This window comes from Pogoniulus pusillus, chromosome 29 (assembly GCF_015220805.1).
Source record: "Pogoniulus pusillus isolate bPogPus1 chromosome 29, bPogPus1.pri, whole genome shotgun sequence".
NCBI lineage: Eukaryota > Metazoa > Chordata > Aves > Piciformes > Lybiidae > Pogoniulus > Pogoniulus pusillus.
This window is the reverse complement of record NC_087292.1, coordinates 2957491-2973210: the sequence shown is the minus strand read 5'-3', so window position 1 is coordinate 2973210 and position 15720 is coordinate 2957491. Positions and strand designations below refer to the sequence as shown.

The window sequence follows — 15720 nt, the reverse complement described above, 5'->3', positions numbered from 1 at the left end:
CCGGCCAGCAACCTGCCCTTGTGGTCAAGAGGGTGGATGGAATCCTGGGGTGCATCAAGAAGAGTGTGGCCAGCAGGTCAGGGGGGGTTCTTCTCCTCTTGCTCTGCCTTAGTCAGGTCACATCTGGAGTATTGTGTCCAGTTCTGGGCTCCTCAGTTCAAGAGACAGGGAAGTACTGGAGTGGGTCCAGCAGAGGCTCCGAAGATGCTGACAGCCTGAAGCATCTTTGTGAGGAGGGATGACTGAGAGCCCTGGGACTAGATGGCTCCTTCAGGGTGTTTCTTTGCTGTCCTCTTGCTGCTGGATGCTTGTGATGTTCAGCAAGAGAATTTCATGCTGGGCAGGTGGAAGCTGCCAGAAAGAAAAGGATCTAGGGATGATGGCAGGCAACTCTATGAACATGATCCAGCAGTGTTCCCAGGTAGCCAAGAAAGGCCACAGCATTCTGGCCTGGATCAGGCTTAGAGTGGCCAGCAGTGTTCCCAGGTAGCCAAGAAAGGCCACAGCATTCTGGCCTGGATCAGGATTAGAGTGGCCAGCAGTGTTCCCAGGTAGCCAAGAAAGGCCACAGCATTCTGGCCTGGATCAGGATTAGAGTGGCCAGCAGTGTTCCCAGGTAGCCAAGAAAGGCCACAGCATTCTGGCCTGGATCAGGATTAGAGTGGCCAGCAGTGTTCCCAGGTAGCCAAGAAAGGCCACAGCATTCTGGCCTGGATCAGGATTAGAGTGGCCAGCAAGACCAGGGCAGTGGTTGTCCTCCCCTATACTCAACACTGGTGAGGCCACACCATGAGTACTGCATCCAGTTTTGGGCCCAGTACTCCAAGAAGGAAACTGGGGGGTTGGAAAGTGTCCAGAGAAGGGCAACAAAGGTGGGGAAGGGTCTGGAGAACAGGGCTGGGGAGGAGCAGCTGAAGGACCTGGGGTTTAGCGTGGAGAAGAGGAGGCTGAGGAGAGACCTCATTGCTCTCTACAGCTCCCTGAAAGGAGGTTGGAGTGAGGTGGGGTTGGTACCAGATGATAGAAGGAGAGGAAATGGCTTCAAATTGTGCCAGGACAGGTTTGGGTTGGAGAAGAGGACAAATTTCTTTGCTGCAAGAGTGGTCAGGGATTGGCACAGGCTGCCCAGGATGGTGATGGAGTCCCCATCCCTGGAGGTGTTGAAGAAAGGTGTGTCCATGGCACTCGGGGAGGTGGTTTGGTAGCCATGGTGGGGTTGGGTTGAAGGTTGGAGCTTGAAGATCTCAGAAGGCTTTGCCAACCCAAACAATTCTCTGATCCAGTGTGGCAGGAGGCAGAAAACAGCCAGGCTGCTGGTCTGGGGTGGGCAGTGGTGCTGGGCACGGAGATGAGGGCAGAGTGTGGCCAAGCTGCTGCCACTGACCAGCTTCCCTCTTGCAGGTCCCGAGCCAGTGCGTGGAGAGCCCTGTGTACCCTTCTCCCCCCGTGTACAGCCCTGGCAAGCAGGGCTTCAAGTCGGAGAGTGCTGCCTCTGCCACCCCTCTGAGCCGTGCAGCAGGGGGCGCTGGGGGCGGCTTCGATGCCACCTCCGCTGCCAAGAGCCGGCGCTGCAAAGCGGAGAGCGGGCTGCAGGAAGGTGAGTGCCCCTACTACTGCACAGGGTGGTCTTCCTTGGCTTAAACCAGACCCAGCTTTGAGGGACCTCCCCACCTCATGGGTGATGCACTGAGCTGCAGAGACTCAGCACAGGCTTGCCCATGCAGTGGCTCAGTGCCACTCCTTTCACATGCACTCAGAGGGGACAGAGAAGCACTCCTGACAGGTCCATGAGGGCATCATGTTCCTCTGCAGAGCTGCGCACACAGCCAGTGCACTCAGAGGGACACAGGAGCAGCTCCATGAGGGCATCATGTTCCCTGCAGAGCTGCACTGCCTTCTAAGCCATGCCCTCTGCAGACCCCGAGGGGTGGCACTGGCTGTGTGCACAGCTCTGCTGGGAACATGATGCCCTCATGGAGCTGCTCCTGTGTCCCTCTGAGTGCACTGGCTGTGTGTGCAGCTCTGCAGGGAACATGATGCCCTCGTGGAGCTGACAGGAGCTGCTCCTGTGTCCCTCTGAGTGCACTGGCTGTGTGTGCAGCTCTGCAGGGAACATGATGCCCTCGTGGAGCTGACAGGAGCTGCTCCTGTGTCCCTCTGAGTGCACTGGCTGTGTGTGCAGCTCTGCAGAGGAACATGATGCCCTCATGGAGCTGCTCCTGTGTCCCCTCTGAGTGCACTGGCTGTGTGTGCAGCTCTGCTGGGAACATGATGCCCTCATAGAGCTGCTCCTGTGTCCCTCTGAGTGCACTGGCTGTGTGTGCAGCTCTGCAGAGGAACATGATGCCCTCATGGAGCTGCTCCTGTGTCCCTCTGAGTGCACTGGCTGTGTGTGCAGCTCTGCTGGGAACATGATGCCCTCATGGAGCTGCTCCTGTGTCCCTCTGAGTGCACTGGCTGTGTGCACAGCTCTGCTGGGAACATGATGCCCTCATGGAGCTGCTCCTGTGTCCCTCTGAGTGCACTGGCTGTGTGTGCAGCTCTGCTGGGAACATGATGCCCTCATGGAGCTGCTCCTATGTCCCTCTGAGTGCACTGGCTGTGTGCACAGCTCTGCTGGGAACATGATGCCCTCATGGAGCTGTCAGGAGCTGCTCCTGTGTCCCTCTGAGTGCACTGGCTGTGTGTGCAGCTCTGCTGGGAACATGATGCCCTCATGGAGCTGCTCCTGTGTCCCCTCTGAGTGCACTGGCTGTGTGTGCAGCTCTGCTGGGAACATGATGCCCTCATGGAGCTGCTCCTGTGTCCCTCTGAGTGCACTGGCTGTGTGCACAGCTCTGCTGGGAACATGATGCCCTCATGGGGCTGCTCCTGTGTCCCCTCTGAGTGCACTGGCTGTGTGTGCAGCTCTGCAGGGAACATGATGCCCTCATGGGGCTGCTCCTGTGTCCCCTCTGAGTGCACTGGCTGTGTGTGTGCAGCTCTGCAGAGGAACATGATGCCCTCATGGAGCTGCTCCTGTGTCCCCTCTGAGTGCACTGGCTGTGTGTGTGCAGCTCTGCAGAGGAACATGATGCCCTCATGGAGCTGTCAGGAGTGCTTCTCTGTCTCCTCTGAATGCATGTGAAAGGAGTGGCACTGAGCCACTGCTGAGTCCCTGCAGCTCAGTGCATCACCCATGAGATGGGGAGGTCCTTCAAAGTAAAGGGTTCCAGCTGGGTCTGGTTTAAGCTAAGGAAGACTACCCAGCCTGAGGTGGGACAGGGATGTGCCCCATTTCAGGATGGAGGAGTGCTGCTATGATGCAAGCACTCCCTGGGTGCCAGGGTTGGCCTTCCAGTATCTGAAGGGGGCTTACAGGAAAGCTGGGGAGGAACTTTTAGGCTGTCAGTGATAGGACTGGGGGCAATGGAGCAAAACTGGAAGGGGTAGATTCAGATTGGATGTTAGGAAGAAGTTCTTCAGCATGAGGGTGGTGAGAGCCTGGAATGTTTTGCCCAGGAAGTCTCATCCTGGGAGGTTTTTAAGGCCAGGCTGGATGTGGCTCTGAGCAACCTGATCTAGAGTGAGGTGTCCCTGCCCATGGCAGTGGGGTTGGAACAGGATGATCCTTGAGGTCCCTTCCAGGCCTGACAATTCTGATTCCACAAGCCAGCCACGTGGCCTTCCTCCCTGGTCAGGCTGGGCCTCTGCAGTTACAGCCTTGCAGGGGTTCACCTTGTTTGCTGAGGTGTCAGTGACCATGCAGGTTGCAGCTCTAGGCCAGAGGTTCCTGGAGCAGCTGATGGCTTTGTATCCCATCCCAGCAGACAGAAGGTGTGACTGACTGATCTTCTGGCTGGGAGGACCACTCAGGAGCAAGCAAAGCCTGGATGAGGCATTTAGTGCCATGGTCTAGGTGACTGGCTAGGGCTGGGTGTTAGGTTGGACTGGGTGATCTGGGAGGTCTCTTCCAACCTGGTTGATTCTATGAAGGATATGAGGCAGAAAAAGGGCCCTTCCTCTCACTCATCCTGTGTCCTTTCCCAATGCCAGACATGCCTGTAAAGCAGGTTCTTTGCAGTGCAGCTGGAGGGGTCCCTGGAGAGGTGTTAGTGCCTGAAGGAGATGCCCTGCCCCCTCCACTGCTGCTCTCCTCAGTACCTCTAGAGTTGGCTCAGCCCATGTTAAACAAGTTTGTGCTCATAACCTCTCCTCTGTCTGGCCAGGCAGATCTTACCCTTTCAGAAGCCATTTCTTGTTGCTCCTTGGTGTCTTGGGGTGAGGGCCCTGTGGTGCAGGGGAACAGGGCTGTGCTGCATGGTGCCATTCCTGGCTGTGCTCTTGCTCTTCCAGGCAAACCCAAGTCCCCCAAGCTGAAATGCACCTACTGTGATAAGGCCTTCACCAAGAACTTTGACCTGCAGCAGCACATCAGAAGGTAACAGACGTGGCAGAGTGGCTGGGGTGGAGGTGGGCACAGCTCCACTGAGGGACTCTGCACAGCCCAGGAGACCCTGAGGCTGTGAGCCCTCATCCCTTGCACTGGGAGGAGACCTTTCCTGCCCTTCACTGCAGGGCACCTTCTCTTCACTGGCTGCACTGAAGGCTGCATTGTGCATATGATCTTGCTGATTATGGGCTGGGGCTGCAGGCTTGTTTTCCTCACTGCTGAGGCTGAAAATCAAACCTGTTGCCACCTGATCACTGCTGCAGCATCATCTCCCCTCCCTTCCCCTCTCCCCTCCCTTCCCCTCTCCCCTCCCTTCCCCTCTCCCCTCTCTTCCCCTCTCCTCTCCCTTCCCCTCTCCTCTCCTTTCCCCTCTCCTCTCCCTTCCCCTCTCCCCTCTCTTCCCCTCTCCTCTCCTTTCCCCTCTCCTCTCCTTTCCCCTCTCCTCTCCTTTCCCCTCTCCTCTCCTTTCCCCTCTCCTCTCCCTTCCCCTCTCCTCTCCCTTCCCCTCTCCTCTCCCTTCCCCTCTCCTCTCCTTTCCCTTCCCACTCCTTTCCCCTCCCTTCCCTCCCTACTCCTCTCCCCTCCCTCCCTACTCCTCTCCCCTCCCCTCTTCTCTCCTCTCCCTTCACCTTTTCCCTCCCCTCCCCTCCCTCCCCCTCCCCTCTCCTCTCTTCTCTCTCCCTTCCCCTCTCCCTTCCCCTCTCCTCTCCCCCGCTCCTCTCCTCTCCTCTCCTCTCCTCTCCTCTCCTCTCCTCTCCTCTCCTCTCCTCTCCTCTCCTCTCCTCTCCTCTCCTCTCCTCTCCTCTCCTCTCCTCTCCTCTCCTCTCCTCTCCTCTCCTCTCCTCTCCTCTCCTCTCCTCTCCTCTCCTCTCCTCTCCTCTCCTCTCCTCTCCTCTCCTCTCCTCTCCTCTCCTCTCCTCTCCTCTCCTCTCCTCTCCTCTCCTCTCCTCTCCTCTCCTCTCCTCTCCTCTCCTCTCCTCTCCTCTCCTCTCCTCTCCTCTCCTCTCCTCTCCTCTCCTCTCCTCTCCCTTCCCCTCCCTCCTCCCCTCCCCTGCAGTCACACAGGTGAGAAGCCCTTCCAGTGCATCGTGTGTGGCAGAGCCTTTGCCCAGAAGTCCAACGTGAAGAAGCACATGCAGACACACAAAGTGTGGCCTCCAGGCCTGGGCTGCACCATCTCCCGCAACTCCATCACCGTGCAGGTCATGGCCTTGAATCCCAACCAGCCAGAGGATGAGGAGAACACAGGTTTGCTGCATGGGGGTAGCATGTTCATGGGGCTCAGCATTGGTGGGCAGAGTCTGCTCGTCCTTGAGCCTCCAGCTAGGGAAGCAGGGGGGACAGGAGCTGTGTGTGCTGTCTGCAAGCCTCCTGTGGGCTTCAGCAGCACACTTCAGAGACCTGAGTCGTGTTTGCTCCACTCCAGCTGGCAGGCTGAGGTGTCCTCCTCCATCTCTGGAGCACAGCCCTGTGAGGAGAGGCTGAGGGAGCTGGGGGGGTGCAGCCTGCAGCAGAGGAGGCTCAGGGCAGAGCTCATTGCTGCCTGCAGCTGCCTGCAGGGAGGCTGTAGCCAGGTGGGGTTGGGCTCTGCTGCCAGGCAGCCAGCACCAGAAGAAGGGGACAGAGGCTCATTGGAATGGGCTGCCCAGGAAGGTGGTGGAGTCTCTGTGGCTGGAGGTGTTGCAGCCAATCCTGGCTGGGGCACTTAGTGTCATGGTGTGGTTGGTTGGGCAGGGCTGGCTGCTAGGTTGTGCTGGATGAGCTTGGAGCTCTCTGCCAACCTGGCTGATGCTATGATTCTATGACTGTGTGGTCTCATGCCCTGCAGGTACAGCTTTGGCACTGCTTGAACCACACAGACAGGTCCAGTGGTGGTTCAGTGCAGTGCTGTGGCTTCTTTGCAGTGTGAGGCAGAGCAGAGCTTCTGGGTAGCCTTTCTGCTGCTGGCCTTGGGCCTGGTAGGAGGGGAGGGAATGCAGTGACAATGTCACATCTGGGACAAAGCCCCACTGGAGCTGCTCTCTGCAGGCATCGTGGACTGTGAGCTGCTGGTTGGATCTTACCTCTTGTGGCCTGCCAGAGTTGGGAGCAGCTGTGGTTGTGGTTCCCTGGTGGAGGCCTGTTCTGCTCCACAGAGCACAGTTATGTCCCTGAAAGAGAGAATGGGTTGAGGAACAGCAGCTGGAGTAGCTGGAGCCCTTAAGGATCTGCAGCCAGGTGTAAAACTACCCTGTTAGTGAGATCTGTCTCCTGTAAAGAGTCTGACTTTGAAAGGAAGGAAGAGCCTGGAGCTAGAGCCAGGCCTGCTGTGCCTCAGCAGCATGGTGCTTGCAGAGCAGCTCTCAGAGCTATCTCATGGCAGGTTGTGGCTTTCTCTCTCCCCTTCTCCAGATTTGACTCAGCAGCCCTCGAGGAACCCAGCACCACCACCTCAGGACTTGAGCCCCTTGGAAGAGAGTGAGGCAGGCAAACTGGAAACCAAGCAGGTTGTCCTGATTGATAGCTCTTACCAGTGCCAGTTCTGCCCCAGTAAATTCAACACCTATTTCCAGCTCAAATCACACATGACACAGCACAAGAACGAGCAGGTAGGGGCAGAGGGTGGTGATGACAAGCTTGGGATGGGCTTCATGCAGTGCACTGGCTGCAGGGTCTGTTTTCTGCACAGCTGCCAGTGCTTCCAGTGCAGCTCAGCTCTCTGCTTGGCTGAGTTGCAGCTGTGTGCTCTGTGTGGCTTTGAAAAGCTCTGCTGCTGCCACCCTGCTGAGTGAGGAGTCAGCTGGGCAGGTTTGGGTGGCTTGAGAAGAAGCAAAGAGGCAAAGCTGGAAGTTTGCAGTGTTGGTGGCAGCTCTCAGGTCGTGGGACAGTCACTGCTGGGATGTTGTGCTCTCACCCACTCGAGTGGTTTCAGGTTTTATCCCCCTTGGCTGTCTTAGGGAGTGTCCTCACCATCTGTGTGTGCAGGTCCTGGCAGGTTCTGCCACTGTCTTCCCCTGGAGCTGTCAGCCACTTGTCGGTGCTGAGGTGTTCAGCACTGCACTTGATAGACCTTTCCTGGGAGGAGGGCAGCAGAGGGAGGGGATGTTTTACCACCACCTTGTGTCTTGCTGTAGTGCAGGGCAAGGCTTAACTGAGCCCTGACTGAGCTCTGCCATGGCTGTGGTGCAGGGCAGGGCTTCACCACTGAGCCCTGACTGAGCTCTGCCATGGCTGTGGTGCAGGGCAGGGCTTCACCACTGAGCCCTGACTGAGCTCTGCCATGGCTGTGGTACAGGGCAAGGCTTCTTTGAGCCCTGACTGAGCTCTGCCATGGCTGTGGTGCAGGGCAGGGCTTCACCACTGAGCCCTGACTGAGCTCTGCCATGGCTGTGGTGCAGGGCAGGGCTTCACCACTGAGCCCTGACTGAGCTCTGCCATGGCTGTGGTACAGGGCAAGGCTTCTTTGAGCCCTGACTGAGCTCTGCCATGGCTGTGGTGCAGGGCAGGGCTTCACCACTGAGCCCTGACTGAGCTCTGCCATGGCTGTGGTGCAGGGCAGGGCTTCACCACTGAGCCCTGACTGAGCTCTGCCATGGCTGTGGTACAGGGCAAGGCTTCACTGAGCCCTGACTGAGCTCTGCCATGTCTGTGGTGCAGGGCAGGGCTTCACCACTGAGCCCTGAGTAAGCTCTGCCATGGCTGTGGTGCAGGGTAGGGCTTCACCACTGAGCCCTGACTGAGCTCTGCCATGGCTGTGGTACAGGGCAGGGCTTCACCACTGAGCCCTGACTGAGCTCTGCCATGGCTGTGGTACAGGGCAGGGCTTCACCACTGAGCCCTGACTGAGCTCTGCCATGGCTGTGGTGCAGGGCAGGGTTTCACCACTGAGCTCTGCCATGGCTGTTGGCATGATGAGATGCTCTGGGAAGCACAGTGCTGCTTTGTTGCTAACATCAGCTGTGTCCCAGCACAGTGGCTCAAGGGGCAGTGATCCCTTTTTGGTGGATGCCCAAAACAGAAGGCCACTCTCTGTTGGCAAGGGATTTTCCCTGTTTCCATGGTGTGCCACTCCAGTTGCTCTTCTTTCATCTCCCAGGTGTACAAATGTGTGGTGAAGACCTGTGCTCAGACCTTCCAGAAGCTGGAGTCCTTCCTGGAGCACATCAAGAGCCACCAGGAGGAGCTGAGCTATCGCTGCCACCTCTGCAGCAAGGACTTCCCCTCCCTCTACGAGCTGGGTGTCCACCAGTACTCCCACAGCCTGCTGCCTCAGCACAGCCCCAAGAAGGACGTGGCTGTGTACAAGTACAGTAGCAATGGCTGCTCACAGGGCTTGTAGGAGTGAGTGGGTGCAGAGTGTGTTTGGCTGAGCAGTGGGGACCTCAAAGGGGGCTGCATGTTATGTTCCAAGCTGTCACTGGGGTGGTTTAAACTAGATATCAGAAAAGAAATGGTCCTAGCAGGAGTGGTCAGGCACTGGAATGAACTGCCCAGGGAGGTGCTGGAGTCACCAACCCTGGCTGTGTTTAAAGGTCGTTTGGGTGTGGTGCTCAGGGATATGGTTTAGGGTGCACCTTGTAGAGTAGGGGTATTGGTTGGACTTGGTGGTCCTGAGGGGCTTTGCCAACTTGAATGTTTCTGTGATTCTGTGAGTGCCTGCAGCTCTTTTGATCACCCAGGTGGAAAATGGAAGCCCCTCTGCCAAGCTGCTGGGGCCAAGCACTTGGAATGCAAGGAGCCTTTTGGAAAGCCAGGGAAAAGTTAGCATCAGCTACATGGGAAGGTCTCATCGCTGCAAGTCCTCTTAGCACCAGGCAAGAGTGAGATGGGCACAGCTGAAGCTGCCCTGGGGTGGGGCAGAGAGCCAGGAGAGCTCCATTCCCAGGCTGTTTTTTGTGAGGAATGGGAGAAGTTGTGCCCAAAAAATCTCTTCTGCCCCTTTGCTGTGAAAAGGTTTGCCTGAGAAAGCCTTTTCACAAGTGTAGAGGGAAGGGAGTGGAGTAGGTGAAGAGGGAAGTGAAGTAGGTGAGAGGTTCTACAAAGAGCTTCTGCAGCTTTTGAAATGCCCATAGAGGCTGAAGGAGGAGTAGAGACTGAAGGAGCAGTAGGAAGCCCAGAAGACAGTGAGGTCACCCAGGAGCTTCATGGAGCATGACTTTCTGGTGTGGTGGAACTGCATCCTGCATCTTGCTAGTGAGGCTCCTTGAGATCAGAGCCCTGCTTATGTCTGAGGAGGAGTGGGGTGTCACAGCAGCTGGCTGGCGTGGGTGCCTCTGTGCTCACTGCTCTCCCCATTGCCCTTCAGCAGTCAGCTTTGGCAGGGGTCTCCAGCAGAAATACTGCCAGGATGTGTGAGAACAGGGCCCAGGTGGTGGCATGAGTTAAAGCTTTGTTAGATGCTGCAGAGCCCAGGTGGAAACTGGGCTGTCCTGAGCCGTGGGTGACTGCTCTTACACTGTGATCCTGCTGCCAGCTCCTTCACTGGGAACTGCTGTCTCTGCGCAGGGAAGATGGAAGGAGGTGTTCCAAGTAAGGTGAAGTCATTACTTAGGGCTTGTCTGCATGAGAAGACACTTTTGCCCTTGCTACAAGAGAGATATTGAGGTGCTGGAGCAGGTCCAGAGGAAGAGAAGAAAGCTGGTGAAGGATCTAGAGAGAAGCAGGTGAGGGAACTGGAGTTGTTCAGCCTGGAGAAGAGGAGGCTGAGGGAGACCTTTTGACTCTCCACAACTCTCTGAAAGGTTAGAGCCAGGTGGGCCTAGTCTCTTCTTCCCAGTAACAAGTGGCAGGACAAGAGGAAATGTCCTCAAAGCCTGGCACAGGCTGCCCAGGGAGGTGGCTGAATCCCCATCCCTGGAGGTGTTTCAAAGAGGCAGAGCTGTGGTGCTGAGGGCCTTGGTTTAGCACCAGCCTTGCTGGAGTTAGAAAATGGTTGGGCTGGATGATCTTAGAGGTTTTTTGCAGCCAAAATGATTCTGTGCTTCTATGAATACATGCTGAGGCCTGAGTGCTTCCATGGGAGTCTGTGTGGAAAGAGCAGGAGCAATTTAAAGGCTTCTTCAGGCAGTTTTGCAGCATCTCCCCCTCGTGCAGGATGCAGTAAGTGTGACCTGGCTCTGTGGGTTGCTGAGGTTTGGGAGCACCTGGGTGGTGGTGGCATTGTCTGTACCAACCTGAGCCTGTCAGAAATCATCCTGGGAGGTGACTGGTGAATGATCTGGGCAGTGCTGCCCATGGTGTGGGGCTTGCTGGCCACAGCCTTGCTCTCAGGCCGTGTCCTTTCCCTCTGCACTCAGGTGTGTGAAGTGTGTCAATAAATACTCCACCCCGGAGGCCCTGGAGCACCATCTGCAGACAGCCACACACAACTTCCCCTGCCCTCACTGCCAGAAGGTGAGTGGGAGCTCATCCTGGACACCTAGCTGGGGCTCTTCATGGGGGCAGGAACCCTCTGCTCCCTTTCATAGGATCACAGGATGTTAGAGGTTGGAAGATCTTCAGGTCTAACCCCCCTGCCAGAACAGGACCATAGAATCCAGCACAGCTGACACAGGAACACATCCAGACAGGGCTGGAAAGGTTCCAAAGGAGGAGACTCTAAAACCTCTCTGGACAGCCTGTGCCAGGCCTCTGGGACCCTTCCAGGCAAGAAGTTCTTCCTCGTGTTGAGGTGGAACTTCCTGTGCTGTTTTCCATCCACTACCCTTGCCCTATCCACAAGTGAGCAGAGGCTGTCCCTGTCCCTTCCTTCCTCAGCTATTTACAGGCATTGATCAGATCCCCTCTCACTCAGCCTTCTCTTCTCCATACTAAATAGTCCCAGGGCTCTCAGCCTCTCATCAGTCCCTGCAGCATCCTTAGAGCCCTCCCTTGGACTCTCTAGTAGATCCCTGTTCCTCTTGAACTGGGGAGCCCAGAACTGGATGCAGTATTCCAAGTGAGATCTCACCAGGGCAGAGGGGCAGGAGAACCTCCCTCAGTCTGCTGGCCACACTCTTCTTGATGTCCCCCAGGACCCCACTGCCCTTCTTGCCCCCCAGGGCACTTTGCTGCCCATGCAGAACTTGTTGCCCACCAGCACAGAACTTGTTGCCCACCAGCACTCCCAGCTCCTTCTCCTTGGGTCTGCTCTCCAGCAGTCACCTCCCAGCCTGTGCTGCTGCAGTTTATTGTTCCTCCCCAGGGGCAGGACTCAGCATTTGTCCTTGCTGACCCTCATCAGGTTCCTCTCTGCCCAGCTCTCAGCCTGTCCCAGTCTCACTGAATGGCTGCACAGCCTCCAGGTGTCTCAGCCAAGCCTCTCAGTTTGGTACTGTCAGCAAACTTGTCTGTCTGTCCCCTTATCAATGGCATTGATAAAGATGTTGAACAGGATCAGACCCAGCACTGATCCCTGGGGGTCTCCACTAGTTACAGGTCTCCAGTTGGCCTTGGCACCATTGACCACCACTTTTTCCTCTCCCTACCTCAGCAGAGCCTGGCAGGCTCACCAGGTGCTTCTGAGCCTGGCCTCCAGCTCTGGCCTCTCTCCAAAGTGTACTCCCTGCCCAGTGCTGGCTTCTTTCCCAGGTCCCATGTGCTGAACAGGGTTTGCCAGGGGAGCTCCCTGCTTGCCAGGACAGCACAGGATGGCACACTGGGCTGCTGGCAGGTGGAGCAGATGGAGTGAGGCTGCTTTGAGGGAGTCATAGAGCAGTGCCAGTGCCTTTAACCCACCATGCCTGGAAGGGTTGGGTGTGGAAAGCCCTGGGTCCTGCAGGAGCTCATACATCTCCAGTGCTGTCCTCATTTGCCCTTGCAACAAAAGCCTCTGGGTTCCTGTGATTCTTCTCCGTTGGATGAGTGCTCTGTGTCCTTGGCAAAGAGGAGCCAGTCTGAGTGATGGGACTGGAACCATGCCTGAGTAGGTTCTGGCTGGAAACCTTCTCTTCAGCAGACCCCCAGGGGGGTTTGAGGGGGGCACAGTTGTGTGGGGTTTGAATTCTAATCAATTATTTTCTGAAATCCAGACTCAATGTTGGGCCTTTGCTCCTCTGTTTATAGCAAAGGAAAATGCTGCACAGTGAGGGCAGGGACAGCCCCAAAGGAGTGAGCACTCTGTGCTGAGGTAGCTCAGGAAGGGGAAACATTCCTGCCATGGTTAATAACCTTTTCTTTACCTCTCTGCTCTCCCCTTCCCCTCCCAGCTGCATGCCCTCCTCAGCCTGGGAGGGCCTTTGAGCTTGCAGCAGAGGGAAGGTTTAGTTGTGGCAGGAATTCTACAAGATGTAGTTCATTTGATTTCCAGCAAGCCCTGCCTGCAGATCTATACAAAAGGGGGACAATCCCTGCCCTTCTCCTGCTGGCCTCACCATTGCTGAGCCACTTTTTAGCCACCTGAGCACACTGCTGGAGCATCTTCTGCTTGCTGTCAACCACCAGCACATGAGCTCCTCCTGGTTTCTCCTGTGAATAGCTTCTGGTAGCATGGAAACAGCACCACTGGTCCTGTGTTTTGCCTGCTGGGCTCTGTCCTGCCCTGAATTGTGCTCTTGGGACTGCTGTAGGGTGCAGGACATGGGAAGAGGTGGCCATGCATGGCTGCTGCTGAAGCAGGCTGCATTGGGAAGGAGCACATCTTCTAGATGATCAGTCAAGGTCTCTCCCAACCCAACCCATTCTCTGGTTCCCTTGGACTGATTTAGTTGTGGCAATTAATGAGGCAGGAATTACACAAGATGTAGTGCATTTGATTTCCAGCAAGCCCTGCCCACAGCTCTATGCAAATGAGTTCCATTTGGGCTCTAATTGGGCCAGGAAAGCCTTCCCAAGGCTGCTCATGGGCAGTTCATTCAGTCAGGAGAAGCAGAACACTGGGAGAGCTTAGCCCCACAATGGCTTTGCCTCACTGCCTAACAGGCAGCCCTGGGGCAAGCCTGTGCTGCTCACTGCTGGGGAGGAGGAATGTCAGGACAGTCCCTGGCTCCTTTGTGGCAGGGTTGGAGCTGCTCGGCCCTTGAGAGGCTTCCAGATCCTCCCAGGCTGCTGGGAAAGAGGCAGAGGATCTCTGCCCTGCTCCTGGTGCCCCTTGGCACGGAGGGTTGCAGAGGTGCAGGCAGATCTCTGGCAGCTGTGCAGAGAGCACCATGGCAGAGGCACTGAAATGCCTTCTCCTGGGGACCTCGAGGCACTTCAGTTTCCAGGTGGTTTGAGCCCAGAACACCAGGGCTAAGCTGGTCTGAAGCAGGAGGCAGAGCAGGAGGGCAGTGAGGCAGAGGCAGCTCCCTGAGGCAGAAGGGCAGCAGCAGCTCAGCTGCTTGCAGCTTAGCTCCACTGACACTGCCTGAGTGCAAAGGCTCCTTGGCCACAGAGAGTCCCCAATCAAATGGCACTTGCCAAGCCCAGGCACCCCCAGGGCTTGCTCATCCTGACTGGGGCAAGAGCCCAGCAAGTACCTAAACACCTGTGGGTGCACTTTGGGAGGGACATAATGGCCCAAGCCTCTGTTCTCCTCCCACCCTTGCCTCCCCCATCAGCAGAAGGGTGGGGCAAGCCAGGACATCTAATAGGCTTATTGGCCTGTGGGGGGGTTTGTGCATGTGTCTGGGGGCGGGGTGTGGGTTTTGTGTCTCTCTGTGTGTCTGTGGGGGGTGTTTATGTGTGTCTGTGGGGTTTTATGTCTGTCTGTGGGGGTTTTGTGTGTGTCTGGGCGGGTTTGTGTGTGTCTGGGCGGGTTTGTGTGTGTCTGGGGGAGTTTTGTGTGTGTCTGGGGGAGTTTTGTGTGTGTCTGGGGGGGTTTGTGTGTGGGGTTTGTGTGTGGGGTTTGTGTGTGTGTCTGTGGGGTTTGTGTGTCTGTGGGGCTTTTGTGTGTGTGTGTCTGTGGGGTTTGTGTGTGGGGTTTGTGTGTGGGGTTTGTGTGTGTGTGTGTGGGGTTTGTGTGTGTGTGGGGGGGGTTTGTGTGTGTGTGTGTGGGGTTTGTGTGTGTCTGTGGGGTTTGTGTGTCTGTGGGGTTTGTGTGTGTGTCTGTGGGGTTTGTGTGTGTCTGTGGGGGGGTTTGTGTGTGTGTGGGGTTTGTGTGTGTCTGTGGGGGGGTTTGTGTGTGTGTGGGGTTTGTGTGTGTCTGTGTGGGGGTTGTGTGTGTGTCTGTGGAGTTTGTGTGTCTGTCTCTCTGTGGGGTTTGTGTGTGTCTGTGTGGGGTTTGTGTGTGTCTGTGTGGGGTTTGTGTGTGTGTCTGTGTGGGGTTTGTGTGTCTGTCTCTCTGTGGGGTGTTTGTGTGTCTGTCTCTCTGTGGGGTTTGTGTGTGTCTGTGTGGGGTTTGTGTGTGTCTGTGGGGGGTTTGTGTGTGTGTCTGTGGAGTTTGTGTGTCTGTCTCTCTGTGGGGTTTGTGTGTGTGTCTGTGTGTGTTTTTGTGTCTGTCTCTCTGTGGGGTCTGTGTGTCTCTGTGCAGGGCTTTGTTTGGAGTGACCTGTGTTTTGCTGCAGCTGTTGCTTGCCTTTCTCTCCCCGTTGGATGTTCCTGCTTGCTGTTTCAGTGGCTTTGGCATCCCCTGGTTTATTCTGGGACTGCTTTTCTCCCCTTGTCATCCTGGGGCCATTTGGTTTGTTTCTTTAAATCCTTCTGTATCCTCCTTCTCCAAACCCGAGGCTCCTCTCTGTGTGTCCTTACAGAGAATCCTGATCCCCGGGAGCCTGTTAGCCTCTGTCTGCAGGCACAGCTGCGGCGCCCCTGGCTGCAGTGCAGGCTCTCAGGCTGGGTCCGGTGCCTTTGCAGGTGTTCCCCTGCGAGCGCTACCTGCGGCGCCACATCCCCACGCACGGAGGGGGCAGCAAGTTCAAGTGCCAGGTCTGCAAGAAGTTCTTCCGCAGGGAGCACTACCTCAAGCTGCATGCCCACATCCACTCGGGTAAGGCTACCCCCGTGGCGTGCTGCTCCCTGCCCTGCCCTGCCCAGCATGGTCACAGTGTCACAGTATCACCAAGGTTGGAAGCTCACAGATCATCAAGTCCAACCCTTTAGCACAGAGCTCAAGGCCAGACCATGGCACCAAGTGCCATGTCCAGTCCTGCCTTGAACAGCTCCAGGGACGGCGACTCCACCACCTGGAGAAGAGGAGGCTCAGGGGAGACCTTACTGCTGTCTACAACTACCTGAGGGGAGGTTGTGGCCAGGAGGAGGTTGCTCTCTTCTCTCAGGTGGCCAGCACCAGAACAAGAGGACACAGTCTCAGGCTGTGCCAGGGGAAATTTAGGCTGGAGGTGAGGAGAAAGTTCTTCCCTGAGAGAGTCATTGGACACTGGAATGGGCTGCCCGGGGAGGTGGTGGAGTCGCCG

At 56.6% G+C, this 15720-nt stretch overlaps 1 protein-coding gene across 2 annotated transcripts in view; it reads left to right on the top strand.

Moving 5' to 3' along the window:
* Positions 1-15720, top strand: part of ZNF341 (zinc finger protein 341) — a 35063-nt gene that overhangs the window by 15285 nt on the left and 4058 nt on the right. For both annotated transcript variants that reach the window (XM_064167736.1, XM_064167735.1), the window contains exons 6-12: positions 1402-1597; positions 4336-4420; positions 5490-5680; positions 6824-7020; positions 8508-8716; positions 10708-10804; positions 15161-15293. In XM_064167736.1, coding sequence (XP_064023806.1) covers positions 1402-1597; positions 4336-4420; positions 5490-5680; positions 6824-7020; positions 8508-8716; positions 10708-10804; positions 15161-15293 — 1108 coding nt within the window. The remainder of the gene's footprint in view (positions 1-1401; positions 1598-4335; positions 4421-5489; positions 5681-6823; positions 7021-8507; positions 8717-10707; positions 10805-15160; positions 15294-15720) is intronic.